At 38.7% G+C, this 24372-nt stretch overlaps 1 protein-coding gene across 5 annotated transcripts in view; it reads right to left on the bottom strand.

Moving 5' to 3' along the window:
• The window catches only part of ZMYM2 (zinc finger MYM-type containing 2), an 84275-nt gene that overhangs the window by 4886 nt on the left and 55017 nt on the right, over positions 1–24372 (bottom strand). For all 5 annotated transcript variants that reach the window (XM_081950182.1, XM_081950181.1, XM_081950185.1 and 2 more), the window contains 13 exons: positions 23749–23865; positions 20005–20155; positions 17375–17547; positions 13538–13703; positions 12181–12215; positions 11454–11583; positions 10898–11013; positions 9155–9329; positions 5125–5232; positions 2053–2147; positions 1518–1686; positions 974–1125; positions 157–271 (listed from right to left, as the gene is read on the bottom strand). In XM_081950182.1, the coding sequence (XP_081806308.1) occupies positions 157–271; positions 974–1125; positions 1518–1686; positions 2053–2147; positions 5125–5232; positions 9155–9329; positions 10898–11013; positions 11454–11583; positions 12181–12215; positions 13538–13703; positions 17375–17547; positions 20005–20155; positions 23749–23865 (1702 nt within the window). The remainder of the gene's footprint in view (positions 1–156; positions 272–973; positions 1126–1517; positions 1687–2052; positions 2148–5124; positions 5233–9154; positions 9330–10897; positions 11014–11453; positions 11584–12180; positions 12216–13537; positions 13704–17374; positions 17548–20004; positions 20156–23748; positions 23866–24372) is intronic.

Raw genomic sequence — 24372 nt, 5'->3', positions numbered from 1 at the left:
TACCTTAGCCCAACAAATTAAACTAAAGATTAAACTGTGTTTATAAACCCAACATTCTTTACATAGCTTATAACAATTAGTCATGAATTATTCTGGTGTGAATTGCTTAAGGAACATAAAGCCAAAGACAAAAAATATCAAAACAAGAAAAATTACCATCTGGAAGTATGCTGGGCTGCCAGCTTCTGAGTATTTTATTTATTTCCTGCATAAATGTATGATAATTAGTATCCAAAAAGATATTATCTTCTCGATTGCTTCCATTCAGGTACTATAGAAAAGGAGGAACAAAAAAATTAGTATACTCCAACTAAAGAAGATTGCCAAACTGTTTTTGATCATTTGCATGCATATAAAAAAATAATTGCATAAGAAAGCAACCTTAATTTAAGTACTAATTGGCTTGATCTTTGTGAAGGATTTGGGATTGATTCAAGGAGGTAGGGAGTGATTTTTACACAACCTCTCATTCTATTCCAAGGATCAATCTCAAGTCAATCAAATCAATCTCAAAACACATGACTTAGAGGAGCCTTTCTTTAAAACTGGCCAGGGTTTGTTATAAAACATGATCCTTAGATAGTGTGCAACGAAAAGCTGAAATTCAGGGAGTGTAAATATGAGTTTTCCAGCCCATAAAAGAGAGGTGTCAAAGTTGCGTCATCACAGCCTTGTCACATGACGCATCGTGAGTTTTTCTCCTTTGATAAACCGGGTGTGGGTGTGGCCAACATGTGATGCATCTGGCCCGCAACCCCAAATTTGACAGCCCTGCCATAGAAGAACAGGAGTAGAAAAAGTACATAAGCTTGGGACCTGCTTCTGTTCATTCCAACTGATCTACATAACATTAAACCATGGCTTTGTAGAAAGTGTAAATGCAGCTAATATTTCAACTGATGATTCTATGTTCTGTAAATCACATTTATTTGAAAAAACCACATGCAGATTATCTAATATTTAAATTACTCACTTCCTGAATCCCAAGACACAAATAATAGATACTGTCAGGTGCATAGTTTTCTCCGTTTGGTCTTCGGACTTCATTTACAAAGTGTGCCAGCCCAAAATTTAGCTCGGTAGAAGTATGTGATATAATATCTTCTTTCAATTTTACTGACTTTGCTGTAGTGGGAAATGTAGGGTATCATGTAATGCTGTCTCTTATTGATAAAATAAAGCACCCATCAGATGAGTACAAAATAAAGGAAACATATTCAAAAATTGCAAACATCACCATAAAAACCTCTTTCAAACATAAGACATACAGTAAGGGCTTTTCACTTAAAGTATTGATTTCTAGGCTATGCTTAATGCTTAGTGCCTTTGCAGTAAATGTCCCCATACAATGACCTCATTTGACTGATCAGATTCTGAAGACGAAGACATAATGTGCTCTTCACAACCCCATTACAAAAACAAAATCTAAATTCATACCCAAGGTCTACAGTCTTATCTGTTGGACATACTGTCTGTATGTTTTAAACTAAAGATTTAAAGGTATGCGAGATACTTACTTGATTTTAGCTCATCTAGTACCGACAGATCTTCCTCTAGGTTCCTAGCTTTTACCCAGTGTTTCCATGCATTTACACCATATGCATACTTGAAAGGAAAACTGCACTCTGAGTTTTCAGAGCCATCATCTTGAGAATGGTATTCTGATACCGCTTTTCTCTTTAGTCCCTGCCATCGAAATGGACTTTGTTAATTAATAGTGCTTATTAATATTGAACAGTCAATGATGCTTTTTCTGTTAAAGAGAAGTGAGATCCAAGTAAGCCATAGGTACCAACTATGAACTGGGCATTGGGAGTGAAGCTTGAGATTCTTAAATTAGTTGTGTTCATGAATGTATACAAAAAGCCAATGTCTATTTCACACCGTAAATTATATTTGGAAAGGCACACAGCGTATAAAACAATACCAAGAAGCACAAGTCACTTGCCTCATTGCCCCTCAAGGTACAGTTATCAGACTCCCATCACAAGAAGACACAAACAAAGAAGACACTATTTATGTTTACCACTCTAATAAAAATATAGATTATACCTTCTTTTTACTTCGAGGTCTTGGCTGTTCCTCGTATTCTTCTCCAAATACAGGTGGTAGCAAAAATTCATTCTCTGTGTCAAGTTCTTCTGTTGCTGCATATTATATAAAAGAGTAACCACTAAGGATATAGTAAACATGCAGTCCAACATTTTGTACATACATTTATAAATGATGAAGGAATTATTTGTTTCACAATATGTTTTACTCAGGATTCAAAGGTACTTTTAACAATTGTAGAAAACAATGAAAGCAAATATTATAGTTATTTTAATTAACATATCCATTATATCTGACATTCTCTCCCTCTTTACTTTCTTTGTAAAACACACATACACACACACACACACACAAACACAAATTACTTAAATTATTAGGTCTTTCTGTATATAAAAATACTTTAATAACTGAATCCTCATCAACTTTAATTCTAGTCTGTAGCCTATATAATGCAATTAAATAAATTCATGTGCGGGCGCGCGTGCACACATGAACACAATTTTCCGGAATTTGCCTATTCCAGTGTTGGGATCCTGCCCGTTTAACAACCAGCAGAGTTTGATTAAAACTTAACTTCAATGTTACTGCTTAGGGAGTAACACAGCTGAGGCACGGCAATCTGCTCAGTCACGCTAATCAGCTGAGAAGATATAGGTAAGTAAAGATTAAGGGCGGGTGGGCGATCATCAGAGCGAACCGGTTCGCTCTCAGCTGATTGTTGGAGCTACCCGTTCGCCCAAACCAGTCAGAACCGGCTGAATCCCACCCTTGTCCTATTCCTATATGATCTTTTGCATCTTTTCATGCATAGAGCTTCTTTCCAAAAATGTTCCAAGTCAGTTTCCCTAAACTGGTTCTTTCCCAAAAGTGGTGCTATTCTCATTCCTCCCCATGGACTTCATTTCGCCAAGACTGTCTGATAGTAACTGTCCGAATTTTTGTAAACTCAAGCTTGTGTTAATAATAGTACCTAGCCACTTTGTATTCTGTAGGGATCTTTTATAATTGCCTTCAGGTTTTCCAAGCATTTCAATTGGCTTGTCTTTTGTGCTCAAATACTGAAATTTTAGCTTCATTACTACTTCTTTCACAGGCATTCTGTTTTAACTTCATGGAAGTATTGGTTTGTTTTTCTTGTGACTTAAAGCGTTTTCCTGGCAGGGTTGGGGCGCTCTGAGTGCTTTTCAGTGTCATCTTTCATGGTCTTGGAAGTGTGCTTTCTCTGTAGGAACACCTGCCCTCTGGAATAAGATTCCCCCGGAGATTAAGATGGTCCCCACCTTACTGTGTTTTGAAGGCTTGGAAGACCTGGCTCTTCGCCAGGCTTAGTGAATGAAGGTCCCTTAAGATGATGTGGTTTAAATTTTCTTTGTTCCCATATTTGCGCCTTGTGCAGAATCACTAGGAGTTGGGCAGCATATACAATGAATAAATAAAACCAATTTCCTGCAGCACTGCAATTGAAAAGCATCCATTTTCCTTCATTTAGTCTTTTGACAATTTAGCTTTCAGAGTTTTATGTAACAGCTAGCAGTTAAATGTACTCTTGTCCCATATTCCTGTGATGACTCAGCACCAAGATATTTTGTCTATATTTATCTCTGACTTTCTTATTGACTTTGGATTTTTCGTGGACATCTTTGCATGAAAGATTCCTTAATTTCAAACTTTTGCTTAAATATATCTGTGGTCCCTGTTTTATTATTACCCTTTACTTCTTTAAAGAGGCAATAGTGCCTTTTCAAACATTATTAATCAAATATAATTCAATCTTCTCTTTAGCCCCACTGCCTAAACATAAAGAGTACCATCGACATATATTGTTGGTCTGATGGTTTTATTTGCTTTCTCAAGTTTACATTTTAATTTTGTAAAAAGAAATTTGTGATCTGAGTTGCAGTCTTATTTTTATTTCTTGATTGAATAGAGCATCTATGATCATCTATTTTTCCTTCAAAAAGTTATTAGTTTATCTGCTGTGGCCCAGCAGGATCCGGTTGAGCTGCTGATGGACTCGGATAGCGAGGAACCATATGAGTCTGCCCTGGACGATGTGGAGGACCCTGTTCAGGGTTCAGACTCAGACCAGAGAGGCTGGCCACCAGGAGGCGCCTGAGGCATGGAGCAGTGGGGAGGATCAAAGGCAGTTTGTCCCTGATGCTAGATTGAGAAGGGCTGAGAAACGGAAGCAGCAACTCCGTAGGCAGACTCACAGAAGATGATTAAGCACAGGTGGTTGTGGATTGGCCCCTCCCAAGAGAGTTTATAGGTGAGGCGTTGGGAGGGGACATTTGCAGGAAACAACCATTCGAATTAGTAGTTAAGAAAATCTATCTGTGTATTCTAGCTCGTTTGGACTATCTGCGTTGCTTCATTTGAATTATCTGGGTTGCTCTATTGAACGTGAGTTATCTGGGCCCTCAGCCAAAGGATTCGTTATCTCAGCAATTAAACAGTGGCAAACAGCCAAGCCTGTGTTCTGGTTTATTCACAGGCGTGGGGGGTAGTGGTGGTTTCAGAACAGTTATCTATTTTGTTTGAACGTGGACACTGGAATATTGCAGATTCATAAAAGTTTGAGTTAAAAATCTAATACAGGTAGTCCTCAACTTACAACCATTCACGGTGATCATTCACAGTGGTAACGGTAGTGAAAAAAGTGACTTATGACCATTTTTCACACTTAGGACCACTGCAGCATCCCCAAGGACATATGATCAAAATTCGGGCGCTTGGCAACTGGCAAATAATTTATGAGAGTTGCAGTGTCCTGGAGTCATGTGATCACCATTTGTGACCTTCACAGTTGCCTTCTGACAAGAAAAGACAATGGCAGAAGCCAGATTCACTTACAACCATGTGATTCACTTAACAATTGTAGCAAAACTGTCATAAAACGGGACACAACTTGCTTAACAGCTGTCTCTTTAGCAACAGAAACTTGCAGCTCAACTGTAATCGTAAGTCAAGGACTACCTGTAAACATAAACCACCTCCATTTTTTCATGGGGATATAGAAGCAATCTTTTAAAACAGAAAGCAAGTAATCATGCTATAAATCAATGCACAAACCTCTAGGAAAATCAACCTCGATATCAAGGTCTGGCTCATATGGGACATCAGGCAAACTTGTCTGTGTTTCTGTCACAGAATTAAGCAATTCTGTCTCAATTATTACATCTATAATTGAATAAAGACAAATATGTTACCATTCTCTTTGGTATAATCTATGCACTATTCAATAAAAGGTGATTTGGTGCCATAAGGCAGCAAAAGCAGGCAAGCATACAAATATATCTGATATAAATGAGCCTTTATGTGTTGTAAAGTGATATGTAATATTTAAGGAAAGAAAAAAGTTTATTAATCCAAGCATCACTGCCTTTAAAAAAAAATGAAAAAAGCAACAAGACTGTTGAAAATTAGACGAAGTGATATATTTGGACCATTACATAATTCAAAGCTCAAAAACCAGAAATTAACAACACAATGCTCACGGGCACCTTGATACACATTATCCTCTTCCCAAACAGTGTCGATAAGATACCCAAACCAAATAAAAGTGAGTTTTAGAACTTTTAAGATTTTCTTCGTTAGACTGACCACCTATACCCATTTCTCTCTCTCCTTTTCAGTTTATGTGTGGGCATTTTGGTAATTGCATTACACAGCTCCTATAATGCCCTCATGAAATACCAAACTTTTACTGACCAAAGATACTCCCATACAGAAATTCAGGTTTGTAGTAGGTGTGCTTCATATCCAGAAGTATATCCCAAATACAAGAAATTACAATTTCAGGGAGGAAAACATTCTAATATCTGAATTTATCTTTGTTAAGAGTGGGAATGCATCCAGCTACCTACGTCTACAAGGACAGATCCTTACTGACTTCATCCCTTAGGATGGAGGGGGTTGCTATTAGTAATGCTGAGTCACTTCTTCCAGAAAAAAAGCCGAAAGGAACAAAATGATCAATACTGTCCTAACTGAGTTTGTTCGGGTTCCAATGGTTCCAACTTGGTTCACAGGATTTATTTTCTGCTAGATTTAAGTATGTTGTGCCATGCGTTTATGAAGTAGTGTGTACAGGTGTGCACATGTCTTGTTGCATTTGCACTGCATATATAACATTGCTCTGTTTGTGCCATGACAGACAGAGAAATGAACAACACAAGAGAGTGACCTTGTTGTTCTATACCTGGCAGGAATATCAGAAAATCTCAAAAGGATTTTCAACAAACACAACATATGTGCACACTTTAAACCCAGGAATACATTAAGACAGAAGCTTCTGCAGCCCCAGGATAAAACATCCAGACACAAAACAATGACACCAAGCTGGCAGGAATAGCCAACACTCCAGAAGACAGGCTTAAGATACAGAAGGATTTTGACAAACTTGAACATTGGGCACTAGCTAACAAAATGAAATTCAATGGTGAAAAGAGTAAGGTTCTACATTTATGCAAGAAAAACAAAATGCATAGGTATAGGTGGTACCTTCCTCAATAGTAGTAACTGTGAGAGGGACCTTGGAGTCCTAATGGACAACCATTTAAATATGAGCCAGCAGTATGCAGCAGCTGCCAAAAAAGCCAACACAGTTCTAGGCTGCATCAACAGAGGGATAGAATCAAGATCACGTGAAGTGTTAATACCACTTTATAATGCCTTGGTAAGGCCACACTTGGAATCCTGCATTCAGTTTTGGTCGCCACGATGTAGAAAAGATGTGGAGACTCTAGAAAGAGTGCAGAGAAGAGCAACAAAGATGATTTGGGGACTGGAGACTAAAACATATGAAGAACGGTTGCAGGAACTGGGTATGTCTAGTTTAATGAAAAGAAGGAAGAGGGCAGACATGATAGCAGTGTTCCAATATCTCAGGGGTTGCCACAAAGAAGAGGGAGTCAAACTATTCTCCAAGGCACCTGTGGACAGAACAAGAAGCAATGGGTGGAAACTAATCAAGGAGAGAAGCAACTTAGAACTGAGGAGAAACTTCCTGACAGTTAGAACAATTAATCAGTGGAACAGCTTGCCTCCAGAAGTTGTGAATGCCCCAACACTGGAAGTCTTTAAGAAGATGTTGGATAGCCATTTGTCTGAAACGGTATAGGGTTTCCTGCCTAGGCAAGGGGTTGGACTAGAAGACCTCCAAGGTCCCTTCCAACTCTACTATTGTATTGTATTGTATAAGCAGAGCAATGTTGTATATGCAGTACAATGCAATGAGACATGTTCAGACCTGTACATTGGGGACATCAAACAACTTCACAAATGCATGGCATAACACAGGAGAACAAACTCATCAGGACAGGATTCAGCAGTAAATCTGCATCTGAAAGACAAGGGTCACTCTTTCGAAGGCAGAAAGGTTCACAATCTGGACAGAGAATGACCATTGGTTTGAAAAGTGAGTCAATGAGGCTATATATACGTTATTAAAACCGAACAGCCCTCTCTCAACAGAGGGGGAGTGATGCAACACTACCTATCTCCTGTTTACAACACAGTACAACACATAGCAAGAAGGACTTGGAACCTTTCCAAGAAGGCTCCTGATAATCCCCCAAGTGGCCTCAACGACTGATGACTGCAAAGAATATAAATCCTTCCATTCTGCCCCAGGAGTCAGCAAAATGTTGTCAAAGGGGGAGGGGCATGCATTGGGGGAAGGGGGGGGAGTAGCGGTTTTGGGACAATCCAGATTCATATAACACCCATTTCATCTATTGATTTACCACGCATATTTTTAAAAATTCTGCAATGTTCAACTAATTTGTATGTTGAGGGTAAAGGTTCGTTCTCTGAGCTTGTGGGTTGGTTTCCAAACGTTTCATTGCCAGGCTAGGTAACATCTTCAACGGACACAATGACCTACAACCAGCCTCAACGAACCCCTCAGAATCCAAATCAACCGCACAGCCAACCAGAGCCAGTACCGACCTTCAACCGCCTCATGCAATTTCTCCTCCCCGGCTCACACACACCAGCAGTTCACCTCCAAACGACCCTAACCTGAGGTAATATCACAAGACCCATCACAAGACTCACAGATGACTCATCACAAGATCTGTCACAAGATCCTCACTTGACACACCCACACCTAAGCCCTTATAAACAGAACACTGACACGGACATCCCCTAAACTCCGTTGAAGATGTTACGTAGCCTGGTAATAAAACCTCATCCTACACCTGAGCTACAGATACTCGCCACTATGCTAATTTGTATGTTTTCATGACATATTCAGTTCTCATTTCTGTACAACAGAAATGAAGGCAGAGGTACACTCCTGTACCCAACCATTTTGGCTTCTACTGAGGACCATAAACTCCTTAGAAGAAACCACATACTGCTCACCACTTTTCTCCTATCCATCTTCCTATCTGTAATAAACATTTTAGTAGGTGCTCCAGTTTTCCATCACTGTGTAACATTTTCATTTTATGTTCTCAAACACAATTACCTTGGTCTTTAAGACATTCACTTTTCAGACCCGTAATACTCATACAATTTATCTAACATTTGCTATAAATCAATCTCATTCTGGCGTCATACAAAAAAAGCATGTACAAATTCATATTCCCAATAAGCACATCTCTAGTGTTAACACACATATTCTTTATTTCTTATGTCTTTGTATATTATACATCTTGGTCTTATATTCTGCTCATTGTTGAGTAATTTACTAAGCATTCAATTTATTTTCACCCATGCCTACTTCTATCCTGTACCATTCTTACTCCATTTAACAACTTACTTACAACTCTGTATGTATTCATGCTAAACATTTTACAATTTCAGCCTTAGCTTTATCACGTGCTTTCTCTAACTCAAACAGAACAATAGTTCGTTTCTTTTTCATACCTAGCTCATATTTTCATTTCCTTGAGTCACTCAAGTTTTATTCTACTTTCTTTCATGTAGTTCCTTTTCCTGGTATTGCAACTGCAGAAATTGCTATATGCTGTGCTAATTGATTGATGCAAAAATTATGCTGTTTTATGTAAGTAAATCAAAGATGGACAACGTATGACAGAAAAACTAATGACATAGACCACCAATATTGGCAAAATAAAAATTAAAGACATACTTTGGAGCTCTGCAGATTCTACGTGCTCTTTTTTTTCAGAAATATCTTCTGTTACATTCAATGAATCCAAAGTCTCTTCAGGACTGGGGGGATTTTTATTTTTTAGTTCTACTATTGCTTCAAGTATCTTCTCACTGCTATCCAGCGTAGTAGGCAGAAAAATTGGAACCGGAACCTAGAATATAAATCATAATATTGTATCTTTGCTAAGGGCCGTTATCAAGTGAAATACAGAGAAGAACTGGATAAAGACTTTGTAGCATTTAATGGTATTTTAAAATATCCATGTTATTGTATGTACCTTTGAACCGATGATGGTATTTTGGTATGAAAAGTACCTTCTGAATCCTAGCCTACTTACAATAGCATAAACATGCATGGGGTCAAACATTAGTTGCACTTGTAGCAGACTGGCCCTAATCAGTACAATAAATAAGTAGGGAATTATGCTACCTCTGGCAAGATACCTAGGCTGATAGTTTAGATCAGTTCTGTCAAATTGCACTGGCCACATTTATGCCCTGTTTAGCAAAGGGGGGGGGGGGAGTCCTGATACGTCATGTGTGGCTGCAAGTTTGACACCCCTGGCTTAGACTGTATCTTCCCTGAATTTATAAAAAATACAATCAAAGTATTGTGAAAGCACTAATTAACCAAAGCTCTGATGGACATTTCATCTGAGTAGCTATAGACAGATCTATTTATGATTTAGAATGAGAAGTAGAAGAGAAATAATGATAATATATTAACAAATTAAATGAGTAGAAGAAAAATAGATGTGTTGTGAGTCTGTAAAACTAACAGAAAAGGGATTGATATACTGCATATGAGTACTGATAGTCTAATCTGGTGGAGTGGTTGATGAGAAGTGATGATGCAGGCTTAACTATGAATTGAACATGTATATATCAGAAAATATGAACAGATGTCATCTAGCGTGTTTCAGGCATTTATAGCAATAACAACAGCACTTGTAAATCTCTCCATAGTACTTCCAGCATTCTCTGAGAGATATACAAATGTCAGCTTATTGGCCCCAACAATCTGGGTCCTCATTTACCAACCTCAGGCCAATCCCTGATCACCATTTTATCCCTGGCATGATCTTCATAGATCCCTCTTGATCTTGACTGCTGTTCTATTACTTAAAAAAAAAAAAAACAGATTCCCCTTCTGGGGTCTGGCCCTTTCCCCTTTTGTTTGCTCTGTGTTGTATAGTAAACCTGAAGCCAAGATGAATCACACTAGGATAGGTTTACTATATTTTTCACTCCATAAGACGTAACACACACACACACACACACACACACACACACCGGCCCAAAAGTGGGTGGAAACGTCTGTGCATCTTATGGAGCGAATATTGCATCAGTGCCGCCTGGAACAGCTGATCACGATATTCTGGGAGGCTGATCCAACCACCGATCAGCTGCTCAGTGGCAAAAGCTCCAGTATTCCCTGGCGGAGGCAGCAGACATGAGGAGGCAGCAATGGTGGCATTTCCGGTCAGCCAGCCCACTGATCGGCAGGGCTACGGGAGGCCAGGATCCAGTCGTCGCTCAGCTGACTGGTGGTGAATGCGTCTTATAGTCTGGTGCGTCTTATGGAGCGGAAAATATGGTAATTCCAGCATCTCCCAAGCATTTCCATAAGTAAGGAAGCCAGGAATGCTGGTATGGTGAATTTTGATAGAACCAAGAGAGAGAAAAATGAAATTCAAATGTAGACTGAAACCTAGCTTACTGGAACAGGAACCGTTGTAGGAACTGGAACAGTTTGACTATACATATGCATAGGAGCAGGTACATATACAGGTACAGGAATAGGCACGGGGACATATTCTTTCTTCCAGTCATCATCTACAATAAAAGACAATTTGTAATGTTACTTGCCACCACTGCATACATCTCATAAAGTGACCCAACCAGAGGTGGTATTCAGCCAGTTCTGACAGGTTATGGAGAACTGGTAGCGGAAATTTTGAGTAGTTCGGAAAACCGGCAAATAGACTGCCCCCCCCCTGCCTCCCAGCCGATCTTCTTTTGTTGCCCTGAACAGGAGAATGGAGCTGGAAAGCAGGTTAGTGGGGTGGGGAGGGAATGGAGATTTTGCAGTAACCTTCCCCCAGGAGTGGGGAGGGAATGGGGATTTTGCAGTATCCTTCCCCTGCCACGCCCACCAAGCCTCACCCACCAAGCCGGTAGTAAAAAAAATTTAATCCCACCACTGTACCCAACCATAAATGAATACTCTGACAGAACGCCATACATAAGAACAGTTCCTTCTATTAAATAAATACCTGTCTGACAAGATTTTGTTTGCATGTGGGGTTTACAGAAGGTAGCTTTTGTCATCGTTAGTGGTTTGCAGAGAACTGCTTTGTTCTTCATTTCTTTATTTGGTGTAGGGGAAGGAGGCGGGGCTGATCCCTGCAGATTTTTTTAAAAAAGTAAATTTTTAGGAATTGCAAATGATAAAATAAATTACATTTCAACTTCTTTTACAGGAGAAAGATTCATTTGAGAAAAAGAATCCATGAAGGAAAGGAGAAAACTTCTCAAAATCCTCAGCTAACTCTTTTCAAAAATTAAGTACCTTAATTTATCATTTTAAATGGAGAATAACAGGTTCTAAACAAATTAGCTACTTAAAATTATTACAAAAGTGATTACTACACAATTTATTCATTAAGATAAATGTGTTTTGTTATTATTTGCAACTTTGTATTTGTACGTTAGCTCAACAATTACACATTTATATATTGATCACTGAGAGCCATATAATATCAAAGTATAAATGTACAGTCTTCTCACTGTAACTCCTATCAGTTTACAATATTGAAAATACCCATGAAGGAATACAGCCTGTCATGTCTTGTCATATTTTTTAAATGTAAAGGATATGCATCCTAACAGATAATGAGGAATGTTATGGGTTAAGACAGAAAACAGTATACAATTATCCTCAGGGTGTGAGGGATTTTGTTATCCTAGCTACGGATTTTGAATACTTTATGATTTACTTACTGTGTTTTTTGTTCGGGGAGTTTGGCAGCTTTGATCTATAAACAGAAGATAACAACCTTAACGTAATTTGTTACTTACAATAATTCGTAGATGATAAATACCACAACATCTTATCCTAGTCATGCTAGGTTTATAGATTACCCAGTAAAAGGTTAAACAGTAAGCTGTGTTCAAAATTAATTAATTAATTTCATAAGTGTGGGGAAAGTGGCATGCTCACCTTTCTTAAGAAGAAAAATTGTTAAGCTATGTAGCCAGATTGTTAATTATACTAGCCAATTTCATCTGATGTGTGATAATCTAGCCTTTCAGTAATCCTATCTCCTAGGTTGAAGTAAAGTATGCTCTGTTATCTGATATTAGAAAAGAGAAGCCATGATAGCAGTATTCCGATATCTCAGGGGCTGCCACAAAGAAGTGGGAGTCAAGGTATTCTCCAAAGCACCTGAGGGCAGGGCAGGACAAGAAGCAATGGGTGGAAACTAATCAAGGAGAGAAGCAGTTAAGAACTAAGGAGAAATTTCCTTACGATTAGAACAATTAATCAGTGGAACAACTTGCCTCCAGAAATTGTGAATGCTCCAATACTGGAAGTTTTTAAGATGTTGGATAACCATTTGTCTGAAGTGGTGTAGGGTTTCTGGGGTTGGACCTCTAAGATCCCTTCCAACTCTATTACTCTTACTCTACTCTACTCTACTCTACTCTATTCCTGATTTTATAAGCAATGTTTTACAGATTAGAGACAGATCTTGCAGGCTTTCATTAGTGCTAAAAAAAAAAAAGAAATACTTGCACAACTTCATTTTGCACAAATCAATCACCTTGAGAGTCTAGGATTGATGGGAAGGTAGCGACCAGGCATCACACAATCAGCAAATGTGCTTCAGGATTGTTCATAGTAGTATTGCAAAGGACATTCAGGATCAAAAACTCAGTTTCATGCTGCAGCTGTTTCACCGTCTCTAGCACCATTATTTCTACAGGTATTTTTAGTGCAATCCTTCAGATAACAATATGCCCACCTTAATGTCATTTTACTCTAACAATTGCAAGTTTGAATATAAATCAAAAGGAAAACATTTGCTATTCAGATACAGCCTCATAAAAACTTATTTCACATGGCTTGGGGAAACTATGCCCATGGTTTATCTCCACTGGAAGTTTTTAGGAAGATGTTGGATAACCATTTGTCTGCAGTGGTGTTGGGTTTCCTGCCTAAGCAGGGGGTTGGACTAGAAGACCTCTAAGTTCCCTTCCAACTCTGTTATTCTATTCTAGAAGCTTATTCAACTTGCCATTTTTTGAAATGTTAAAAAAAAATTAATGTACACATTTGTTGGTAAAAGGAAAATACCATAATGTAAGTTTTCTGGTCCTTTTTGTGTTGCCATATTCGGTTCATTTTGTTGACAGTAGAAACGCAGAAGGCAATGCTGATCACAAAAGTGCTTCATTTCCCCTCTCCACTGTACTTTCTCTTTAAGAGTTCCTTGACTTTTACAGCAGTCACATCTTGCAGCCTTAAAAAAAAAAATACTGTTAGCTAAAATGATTTGGAAAAAGAATTAGTGCTACATAAATGCTTTAATGCTATGTTGGTTTATGAAGTTCTCCGTGATTGAGTAATGCCTTGTGCTCTCTAACAAGACAGAAAATCCGAGAAGATTTGAGGCTTCTGGTAGTATATCCTTACCTATGAGAATACTCTCTAATTCTGTAATACAAACAAACATAAGCAGCAAAATAAGATTAACAAATTCAAAAGGGACTGATACTCTTCTGAACAAAATTAAGTATACAAGAAAGGCTACTGTTTTTCATTGATTGACAAGGAAAACTTTGGTAATGCTTGTAGAAAGAAGCCTGTATGTTTTTATTGGGTTAAGAGATATCTTGAGGAGCCAAATGAATGAGAACATTTTCCCTTATCTAAAAGAGTTTACTCTCCAAAGCATGTATCACTCCCATATGTTTGACCTCCTAGAAACTGGTGAAAACATTATTCTTAAGATAATTGAAGTAGCTTTCTCAAGTATAGGGTGACACGTTACCATTTAAGAAGCTGAGACATCTTATTCAGAGTGGAAGTGTCTCTGCATTGCTTTCTTCTTGCTACCAACTCAAAGATGGATATCCACTTGAATTGAAAGTGGATGGGCACAGTAAATATGCAGCCATGCCCAGAAAAGGACAGAGGTGCAATATAGGCTTGGAGACCTTTAAAAAAAGCAACATCTGGCACGGAACAGATGGCATGGCAAACACTAGGACAAATCACTGAATTAAAAAGAATGGAGCGAAGAAATTATTTCATTGCTAATCTCTTCAGAAATGCAAAAGGACAACACTGAGGTCTTTAAATCTAACTCTGATATTGGGATGCTGCTTTAGCTTAAAATCTGAGCCCATTTTAATATGAGAAAGTAAGGAAAAGGAAAAGTCAGAGAACACTGGAGGATTATCTCCCATTTTTAAAGGGAATAAATGAGTTGCGGCCCATTTCACAACCTTTTTGGCCACAGTTGTTAAGAGAGTCACTGCAATTGGGAATTACACAGTTGCTAAGCAAATCTGGCCCCCCACCCCCAATTGACTTTACTGGAAACCAGCTGGGACGATTACAAATGGTGACCACATGACCAAGGACACTGCAACTGTCATAAATACATGCCAGTTGCCAAGCACCCAAATGTTGATGATGTGACCATGTGCAGGGTGCTGCAATGGTAGTAAGTGTGAAAGCAGGTTATAAATCACATTTTTCAATGATATTGTAACTTTGAATGGCTACTAAATGAATTTGAGGACTATCTTTAATGGTGTGGCAGAAGTATGCATGAGAGGAACCTGAGTAAGCTGCCTAAAGGTTATCCCATTGCATGTTTCTGCTGAGCTAAGTCTACTTCCACAGCAAAAGACATACTGGGAAGGGTTTCAGTGGGAATTCCCATAATGGCTTGATCAAAATATCTTAACAAGCATCCTATGCGCTTCAGTGGCGCAGTGGTTAGAGTGCAGTAGTGCAGGTTTCTTCTGCTGACTGACTGCAATTTGGCAGTTCGAATCTCATCAGGCTCAAGGTTGACTCAGCCTTCCATCCTTCCGAGGTGGGTAAAATGAGGACCCAAATTGTTGGGGGTAATATGCTGACTCTGTAAAACCACTTAGAGAAGGCTATCAAGCACTGTAAAGTGGTACATAAGTCTAAGTGCTATTGCTATTCTCTTGTTGGCTATGAGAAGCATAAGAAAATAGTTGCTGGAAAAGCAATTAAGTAGTTTTTGAAAAAGCACTGCTTCTAATAGAAGAATTGAAATTGCCTCTTCAAAATCTTGGTGCGTCTTATATTCTGAAAAATACGGTATATATTCTTTTATAAGATGTGTGTGTGTGTGTACGTACGCGCGCACACACACACACAGGTGAAACTTGAAAAATTAGAAATCGTGCAAAAGTTCATTTATTTCAGTAATGCAACTTAAAAGGTGAAACTAATATATGAGATAAGACTCATTACATGCAAAGCAAGATAGTTCAAGCCGTGATTTGTCATAATTGTGATGATTATGGGTTACAGCTCATGAAAACCCCAAATCCATAATCTCAGAAAATTAGAATATTACATGCAATCAATAAAACAAGGATTGTACATAGAACAATATCGGACCTCTGAAAAGTATAAGCATGCATATGTTCTTAGTACTTGGTTTGGGCCCCTTTTGCAGCAATTACTGCCTCAATGTGGCGTGGCATGGAAGCTATCAGCCTGTGGCACTGCTGAGGTGTTATGGAAGACCAGGATGCTTCAATAGCGGCCTTCAGCTCTTCTGCATTGTTTGGTCTCATGTCTCTCATCTTTCTCTTGGCAATGCCCCATAGATTCTCTATGGGGTTCAGGTCAGGCGAGTTTGCTGGCCAATCAAGCACAGTAATCCCACGGTCATTGAACCAGGTTTTGGTGCTTTTGGCAGTGTGGGCAGCTGGAAAATGAAGTCAGCATCCCCATAAAGCTTGTCTGCGGAAGGAAGCATGAAGGGCTCCAAAATCTCCTGGTAGATGGCTGCGTTGACCCTGAACTTAATGAAGCACGTTGGACCAACACCAGCAGATGACATGGCTCCCCAAATCAACACAGACTGTGGAAACTTCACACTGGACTTCAAGCATCTTGCAGTGTGTGCCTCTCCACTCTTCCTCCATACTCTGGGTCCTTAGTTTCCAAATGAGATGCAAAAGTTGCTCTCATCAGAAAAGAGGACCTTGGACCACTGAGCAACAGACCAGGTCTGTTTTTCTTTAGCACAGGTAAGACGCTTCTGACATTGTTTGTTGTTCAGGAGCAGCTTGACAAGAGGAATACGACATTTGAAGCCCATGTCCAGGATCCGTCTGTGTGTGGTGGCTCTTGATGCACTGACTCCAGCCTCAGTCCACTCCTTGTGAAAGTCCCCAACACTTTTGAATGGCCTTTTCCTGACAATCCTCTCCAGGCTGCGGTCATCCCTCCTGCTTGTGCACCTTTTTCTACCACACTTTTCCCTTCCACATAACTTTCTATTAATGTGCTTTGATACAGCACTTTGGGAACATCCAACTTCTTTTGCAATTACCTTTTGAGGCTTTCCCTCCTTATGGAGGGTGTCAATGATGGTTTTCTGCACAACTGTCAGGTCAGCAGTCTTTCCCATGATTGTGATTCCTACTGAACCAGACTAAGACACCATTTAAAGGCTCAGGAACCCTTTGCAGGTGTTATGGCTTAATTAACTGATTAGAGTGGGACACTTTGAGCCTAGAATATTGCACCTTTTCACAATATTCTAATTTTCTGAGATTGTGGATTTGGGGTTTTCATGAGCTGTAAGCCATAATCATCACAATTATGACAAATCACGGCTTGAACTACCTTGCTTTGCATGTAATGAGTCTATCTCATATATTAGTTTCACCTTTTAAGTTGCATTACTGAAATAAATGAACTTTTGCACGATATTCTAATTTTTTGAATTTCACCAAATAGATAGATAGATAGATAGATAGATAGATAGATAGATAGATAGATACGAAGGAAGGGAGGGAGGAAGAGAGAGAGAGAGACACATACACCCCAATATTGTGGAAGATATCACTAATAATTTAGATATGTAATTTAGCAATCATCATAAAAGAGGGTTGTAAAATATTGCAATACCTTATAGTACCAATCTTGAAATTTTCTGCAACACTCTTCACTACAGAAATCTCTTACTACTCCATCAAGTTCCTTTGATGCTCCCTTTTTACAGAGTTGAGAACAAAAATTGCAAGTAACACAGCGTAATCCTAATCGTCTTGCAAAATCTTGTTTATAGAGCAGCTTGCAACCTGGAAAAAAAGGAAGCAGCTTAGATGATTTGCCGAAATTACTTACCACTGCAGATCTGTTTCTTAGTTGGAATTTTTACATTTAATTTCGTAACTATTACAAGGTTCTCTTGCAAATGGTGATACCCTTTTTGAGAAAGAATTTTAGCCACTCCTCAAGTCAATCATCATCAACCTTATTTATTTATTATATATGGTTTGCACATTCAACTTTGAGGTCCTTGTTACCTTTAGATTCAATTACAGGCAATGCTTGAATTACAACCAGCTGCTTAGTGACCATATGAAGCCACAACAGACCTCCCTGAGAGTACTTACTACCTGGATTTTAAGTTTCAATGGCCATTGAATGGCTATTGTGTTTTATGACATTGGTTAGCTTAATGGCAATGGCATTCACTTAACAACTGCTGCAAAAAAATATGATAAAATCAGTAAATCACAAGCCTGCCCCTTATAGTCATTACTCAAGGACTTCCCGCACTATACTCACTTATATCCAGGTTAAAAGGGGGGGCTATTCAGCTATATAATTATTTTAAACACCAATAAAAAGCTATTTGGCTTTAAGTGAACAAATTATAGCACCGTTACTACAAGAAACAAAATATTGTAGTATTTTTCATGTACAAATAGTTCTACTGTTTCCAATGAGGTTGATATCAATCTTTTTTTTTACACTGAATCTTCTGGTGGTATAGCAAAAGAGGAAAAACACACACTCAACGGGAATTGGAAAGGTGTTCAAGATTATTGTTTCATTTTCTAAGCAGTTATAGACTTAAATCAGGATTTTCTAAGCAGTATACTGCGTTTCCCCAAAAAATAAGACAGGGTCTTATTTTCAGAGAGGTCTTATTATTTTTTAGGTGCAGGAGGTGGCAAGCGTGGTTACCTCATGGCTACTGCTGTGCTGCAATATTTTGGGGGAGGGCTTATTTTAGCGTATGCGCTCAAAAGCCCAATTGGCCTTATTATCTGGGGAAGGTCTTATTTTCAGGGAAACAGAATATAATCTACCCTGCTTTGAAATAAGTACTCGAGGAAATCTCATTTCTACCCATTGCAGGAACATAAGGTGATAAAATAGTCTCAGAGCAGCATAAAATATATGAGCTATTAAATCACTATGTACAGCCCCAAATCCAAGAGAAAGCAGAAATAATGGGCAGCAACATGAGGTTGCTACAAATTATGTACAAAATCTGATGTTTCACAATGCAAACTCTCATTTCTCCTTTGGACCATACCAACATAACTTTTGCAAAGGGGGTTCACTGATTTCCCATAAGTTACGCTTACTTCAGGCAGTTATAATTGTTTATAGATAATAATCCATCTAAATCTACTTTTCCTGCCCCGTCATTATCCTGTGCATGTGGGTGTAGGGCATTCTCCAGGATGCTTCTGTTGCCTATAACGAGGACCCAAATTGTTAGGGGCAATATGCTGACTCTGTAAACCGCTTAGAGGGCTGTAAAGCACTGTAAAGTGGTATATAAATCCAAGTGCTATTGGTATACCATCCCAGTCAAATGATTATCCAACCTATTTCTGAAAACTTCCAGTGATGAAGCACCCACAACTCCAGGGGGCCATTGATTAATTGTTCTCACTGTCAGAAAAGTTACCCTTATTTCTAGATTTGATCACCCATTACTTCTTGACCTGCCCTCTGGTGTTTTGGAGACTAAGTCAATCCCCTCTTCTCTGTGACAGCCCATCAAACTCTGGAAGACAGTTATCATGTCCCCCCACCCAATCCTTCATTAGCAATAGCACTTAGACTTATATACCGCTACACCATACTTTACAACCCTCTCCTAGGCTCGCTCCCTCAACCATTCATCAAACAATTTGTCTTTGTCGCTCTACTCTGCACATTATCTAAGATAGGGCTGTCAAACTCCCGCCCCGTGAGCCAGATAAGTCATGCGCTGCCCACGACCACTTTAGTGAAGGGGGGGCAGGGAGTCCCGATACATCACGTGATGACACTGTGACGCCAAGAGTTTCACATCCCTGATCTAAGATCTCTGAATCTTTTTAGTATTATGGTGACCAGAAATGTATATAAGTATTGCAGTTTGGTCCCATTAGTACATATGAGGAAACAATTGACAAACACTGACTTCAATTTAAAGTAAATGACATTTCATCCCTTACACATGAACTGGACTTCAAACACTTACTTGCTAATCTTGCTGGATCCTTGTGGTTATGGATTAGGTTGAGACAGTTTGAGATACTTTCTATTTTAAATAATCTGTCTTGTCATTATTAATTTTTGGTTTTACTTTATACTGGAGTTTCGATTTTATTATCGTATGCTGCCACTGAAGTACATGATTCACCAATAGAGAAGTGTAATAAATAATTCTGCACAACTCTTTTTGCTTGTTTGTTTACTTATTATACTTCTACATGACTATACTGGCAATCATATATTCAACATACCTTCACTACAGAATGGTCTCTTGATACCAGAAAATTTTACCGTTTCATGCAAAGTCTTCTCCTCTTGACAGTATTCACAGTACGTTACTATACAATGCAGCTTCTTATAGTCATCGGAACAAATTTTACTGCAAAACTGGTACACTTTGTTCTAGTTAAGGAAACAGAAATACCGCAGTAGACAATCTGGTAAGTAACAAGCAGATTTTACATAAATAAATAGCAAAATGGTAGAGAATAAGGAAGATGACCTGGACAAGACAGTTACCACAACCTTGTGATAAGATTTATATCAGTCCCACTAAGTAGGCCAAAAAGAAATCAACTCCACAGAAAGGCTATGACTATTTTTATCGTTGCTATAACAAGAGAACTTCGCAAGTCTGATTGTGCTGTATCCCCTCCCTTTGTGAACTAAGAGGAGGGGGGCTTTCTGAGCTGCTTCTGCATATTTTTTGCTTGTTTTTCTCTTCATTGATTTGATAACAGATCTCACGTATCTACATCATGTTCGTCTTCCTTATCCTCAACGAAAAAAAGTAATTTTACCCCAAAAAATGAATTAGCTATTTACCCATAACTGTTACATTTTGGCAGGTCATCTGTGAATTCCCACAAATAGACTCTGTACCTATGTTCGGAACCTTATGGAGCTTAAGAACTTTGATGGGAACATGCTTTTCTGCTATAATAAATGTTCTTGGTTTGTAGCTTATGTTTATTGTTCAGATTCCTGAGTCTGTCAACCAAGTGCAAAACAAATCAAAATAAAAGCATAGGACAAGGGCAGAAAGATGGAAAATGGGAAGCAAAGAAATATAATCACCAGTGAATAACCATTATTTCTTCATTACAGTGTCTGTATTTCACAAAAGGAGGGAATCAGAGGTGGCTTGCTCCAGATTGGGCGAACCAGTAGTGGCGGCAGTGGGAGGCCCCGCCCAACCATCTGCACATGGACGCTTCTGCACATGCGCAGAAGTGGTGCGCGTGGGCGAGCACACACACGAGTGTGCGCACACGCACGAGCGAACCGGTAGTAAAAAAATATATGGAAACCCACCACTAGAAGGAATTGTAGCAGATGGGAACTTTCAGGCAGCAATGGATAAAATAATCATTCCATTGAATCTCCTAGAAACTTCCTGCTGTTTTTGGACTTGGCTTGGACTGAATGGGCACATTTTCCCAACTTATGGTTAAATCTGTCTATATGTTGTGAAAGAATTTTCATCTTCTGAATGCTAGTTGGTGGATGTGTTCAGCAAACTGCATTCCTTACTAGCACTGATGATGTTACCTAGTTTGGGTAATAAAACGTCTGCAAGAAAACAAGCAAGCTCAGAGAACACCAAGGACCCTCGTGTTAAACAAGGTGACTAGCAGCACATTTTAGAATTTATATCACGCTGAACAAACTATCCCATCAAATGAAATGATTTTGATTCTGCCTTCAGTTCTTCCATCAGACAACAGAGCAGACTAAACCAAGGCATCAAGCGTTAAATAGAGATAGTCAGTGCTTTAAGCCACAGGCACTTCAGTGTGCCTAATTATATTGATTTTTTTTTCCTGGTTGATATCAGTGGCTTCAGAGCCAAAGGTCTGTGCTAGGAACCTATTATTATCTGGGAAATGGGTGAAGAAAAACATCTTTTCCCAAAGGAAATGATGACATTTGTGCAAACTTGTTAATTAAAGGTCCTCAAAGAAAGGATTCTTCCATTATTTATTCACTAAGCCGTATGCTGCCTACACTGACACATAGACTAATCATGTCTACTGTGATGGAATTAAAAGGGGATTCTGGGACAGGAAAGACAACTGGTTGTCATCCAGTACAAATTATCAACATGCTACATGGGACTACAGTAGCAGCTGCATAAGAGTATCAGAGTCTAAAGATAAGTACCCTGGCATATCCAGTAACACCACTGTCAAGTTATAATCAATCTTGCAAATTACATCTAAGATCTTGGGCACTGTGTCTTTCATGTGGCAAATTAAATGCCTTTAATGCTTGCTCACAAAGGATCCCCAGGAAGCAATGGGATCTGCCTCGCAGTGCTTGCAAAATTCTACAAAATGGTCCTCTCCTTGAATAACAAGTGATGGTTTTGCCTGGCTGATGAGGGATGTTTACTACTGCATTTATGAACATTAGCAACAACATCTGTTTTATCAAGTAACATCTGGATGCAGATGATTCTCAGGTGTACTTTGTTACTCTGGATGATACCAGAGCTGCTATTGTAAGCTTGAACTAGTGCCTGGTACACATCAAGCCTCTAGACGTGACAAAATAAGCCGAAAATCAATCTCTCCAAAAGTGAGATGCTCTTCATCAATAAATACCAAAAATATCATTCCCAGGAGTTATTTTGGATCAAGTTGTGTTTTCTTTGAAGCAGTTGGTGTATGACTTTTTTTAAAAGACCTGTATGGTGTAGTAAGCACATCAAGTACTGCCTTGCCAGAATGAATCTGTCCATCTGATGAGAAAAGCCTTTGAAAGGCCTGTTAGAAAGCTCTCCTCTAAATGAAGAACGGTAAGGAGAGCATCAGTAAGATGATAGACATTCACTGTAGCCCCATATTTTAGAACATTCTATCTCTAGATTTCATAAAGCATCCTCTCCTGACGTTTTAGAAGACCATCACTTTTATAAGGTTTTTTTTTAAAACTTGACCTTCCACTATCCATCTTCAGGAGTTTGATTTGGTATTACTGATGTTGTTGATGTGTTTGATTTATCTCTGTTGATGGCTGTGTGATTTTGATGTATTACAACTCCGAAGTCCTCAATTGGATGTAAAATAAATACAAACAAAAAAGAAATACACTACTGCTTTGGTATGAAACAGTAACTGGAAGTTGAATGAAAGGACATGCCTAAGGGGAGCATTAAAGGAACAGATATTTTGCAGTGGTGGGATTCAAATAATTTAACAACCAGTTCTCTGCCCTAATGACCAACTGGGTAGGTGTGGCTCGGTGGTCATGTGTCTGGGTGGGCATGGCCAACTCAATGTCACTCACATTGATGGGTGCTTCCCCTTAGCTGTTACAATGTAATAAGGTTTATCCAGAGAGGCAGTTTCTGTAAACAGGGCAATAAAGATTAGGCTAGAAACAATACCAGAATGTTTCCTTCTTGCCTTTCTTACAGGATAACCCCTCTAAATTGGAAAAAAACCCCAAAAAGGTTTCTTCCAATAACTGGTTCTCTGAACTGCATAGAAAGTTAACAACCGGTTTTCCTGAATACGTGCGAACTGGCTGAATCCCACCACTCGTCTTTTGTCTAAATTCTTGAACCCTGGAAGGTTCTTAATCTGCTCTGCATACATGTAGAAACACAATGATGTGAATAATTACAATAAGTATCACAATGAAGTTATAATTATTCAATGTTATTATCACTGCAAATGAAAACTGACTCCTTTTTATGGCTGGATTACTCCTGATGGATTGGAAAAACCTATAAACCCCTGTAAATTAATAATCCTGCTTGGTTTCTGTGACCTGAGGATCTAATCAGACTAGGGGCACAAATGGCAGCTACAAGAAAGAGAAAAATAGGAAATAGTCAGTGCATTAATTAATGCTAAAAGCATTAATTAAAACAACCATGAATAAAGTATGAAATATAAAAGAATGAAGTATATTATTTATCAAAATGAACAATTTATAATAAATTAATTTGCTTGCACTTAAAAAAAATTGCGCTATCATTTACTTACTTCCCATTCCAGTACTTCAGGTTTTGAACAGAAAGTATTTTTACAATAATTGCATTTCAACTGAATATCACTTGGCGCCACAAACTGGCCATTGGTTGAAGAAGGTACATTAAGAGTCTGAAAAAAATGTTTAAGATATATAATTTATTCCAGGACAACAACAATTTGCTATTACTTAAGAATTAGTGCCAAAATTAATGTTCATTAGTTTCTTTGCACATTTAATTTCATTACTCTAAAAAGGGCAATCCACTGAACTCCTAAAGTATACTCTATTATTAATGCATCAATGCATATTGCAACTTCAGACCATATAAGGAAGACACAAGGAGGTCACAAAAGAGCCACAAATTCAAATTTTAAACAGTGGGAGTCAGAGGAATGGTAGAAGCAAAGATAAACATGAACAAATATTAATGCAAGCCCAATGGAGAAACACTGTGCATAAGAAGAATCTGAGGAGAAAGAATGTTGGTCCTTACCTGAACGTTTCTTTTCAGTAGACAAGAGGGAGGAGCCACACGTGGGATATTCTGAAAGCCTGATTGGTCCAAAGACTGAGGGAAATTTCTTTTAACCTCCTCTTTTCTCTGTTGGCTCCCAGTTCCTCGAAGGCGAATGTCC

Source organism: Natrix helvetica (assembly GCF_964273705.1).
Source record: "Natrix helvetica genome assembly, chromosome: 4".
NCBI classification, from domain to species: domain Eukaryota; kingdom Metazoa; phylum Chordata; class Lepidosauria; order Squamata; family Natricidae; genus Natrix; species Natrix helvetica.
This window is presented reverse-complemented; position numbering and strand designations above follow the sequence as displayed.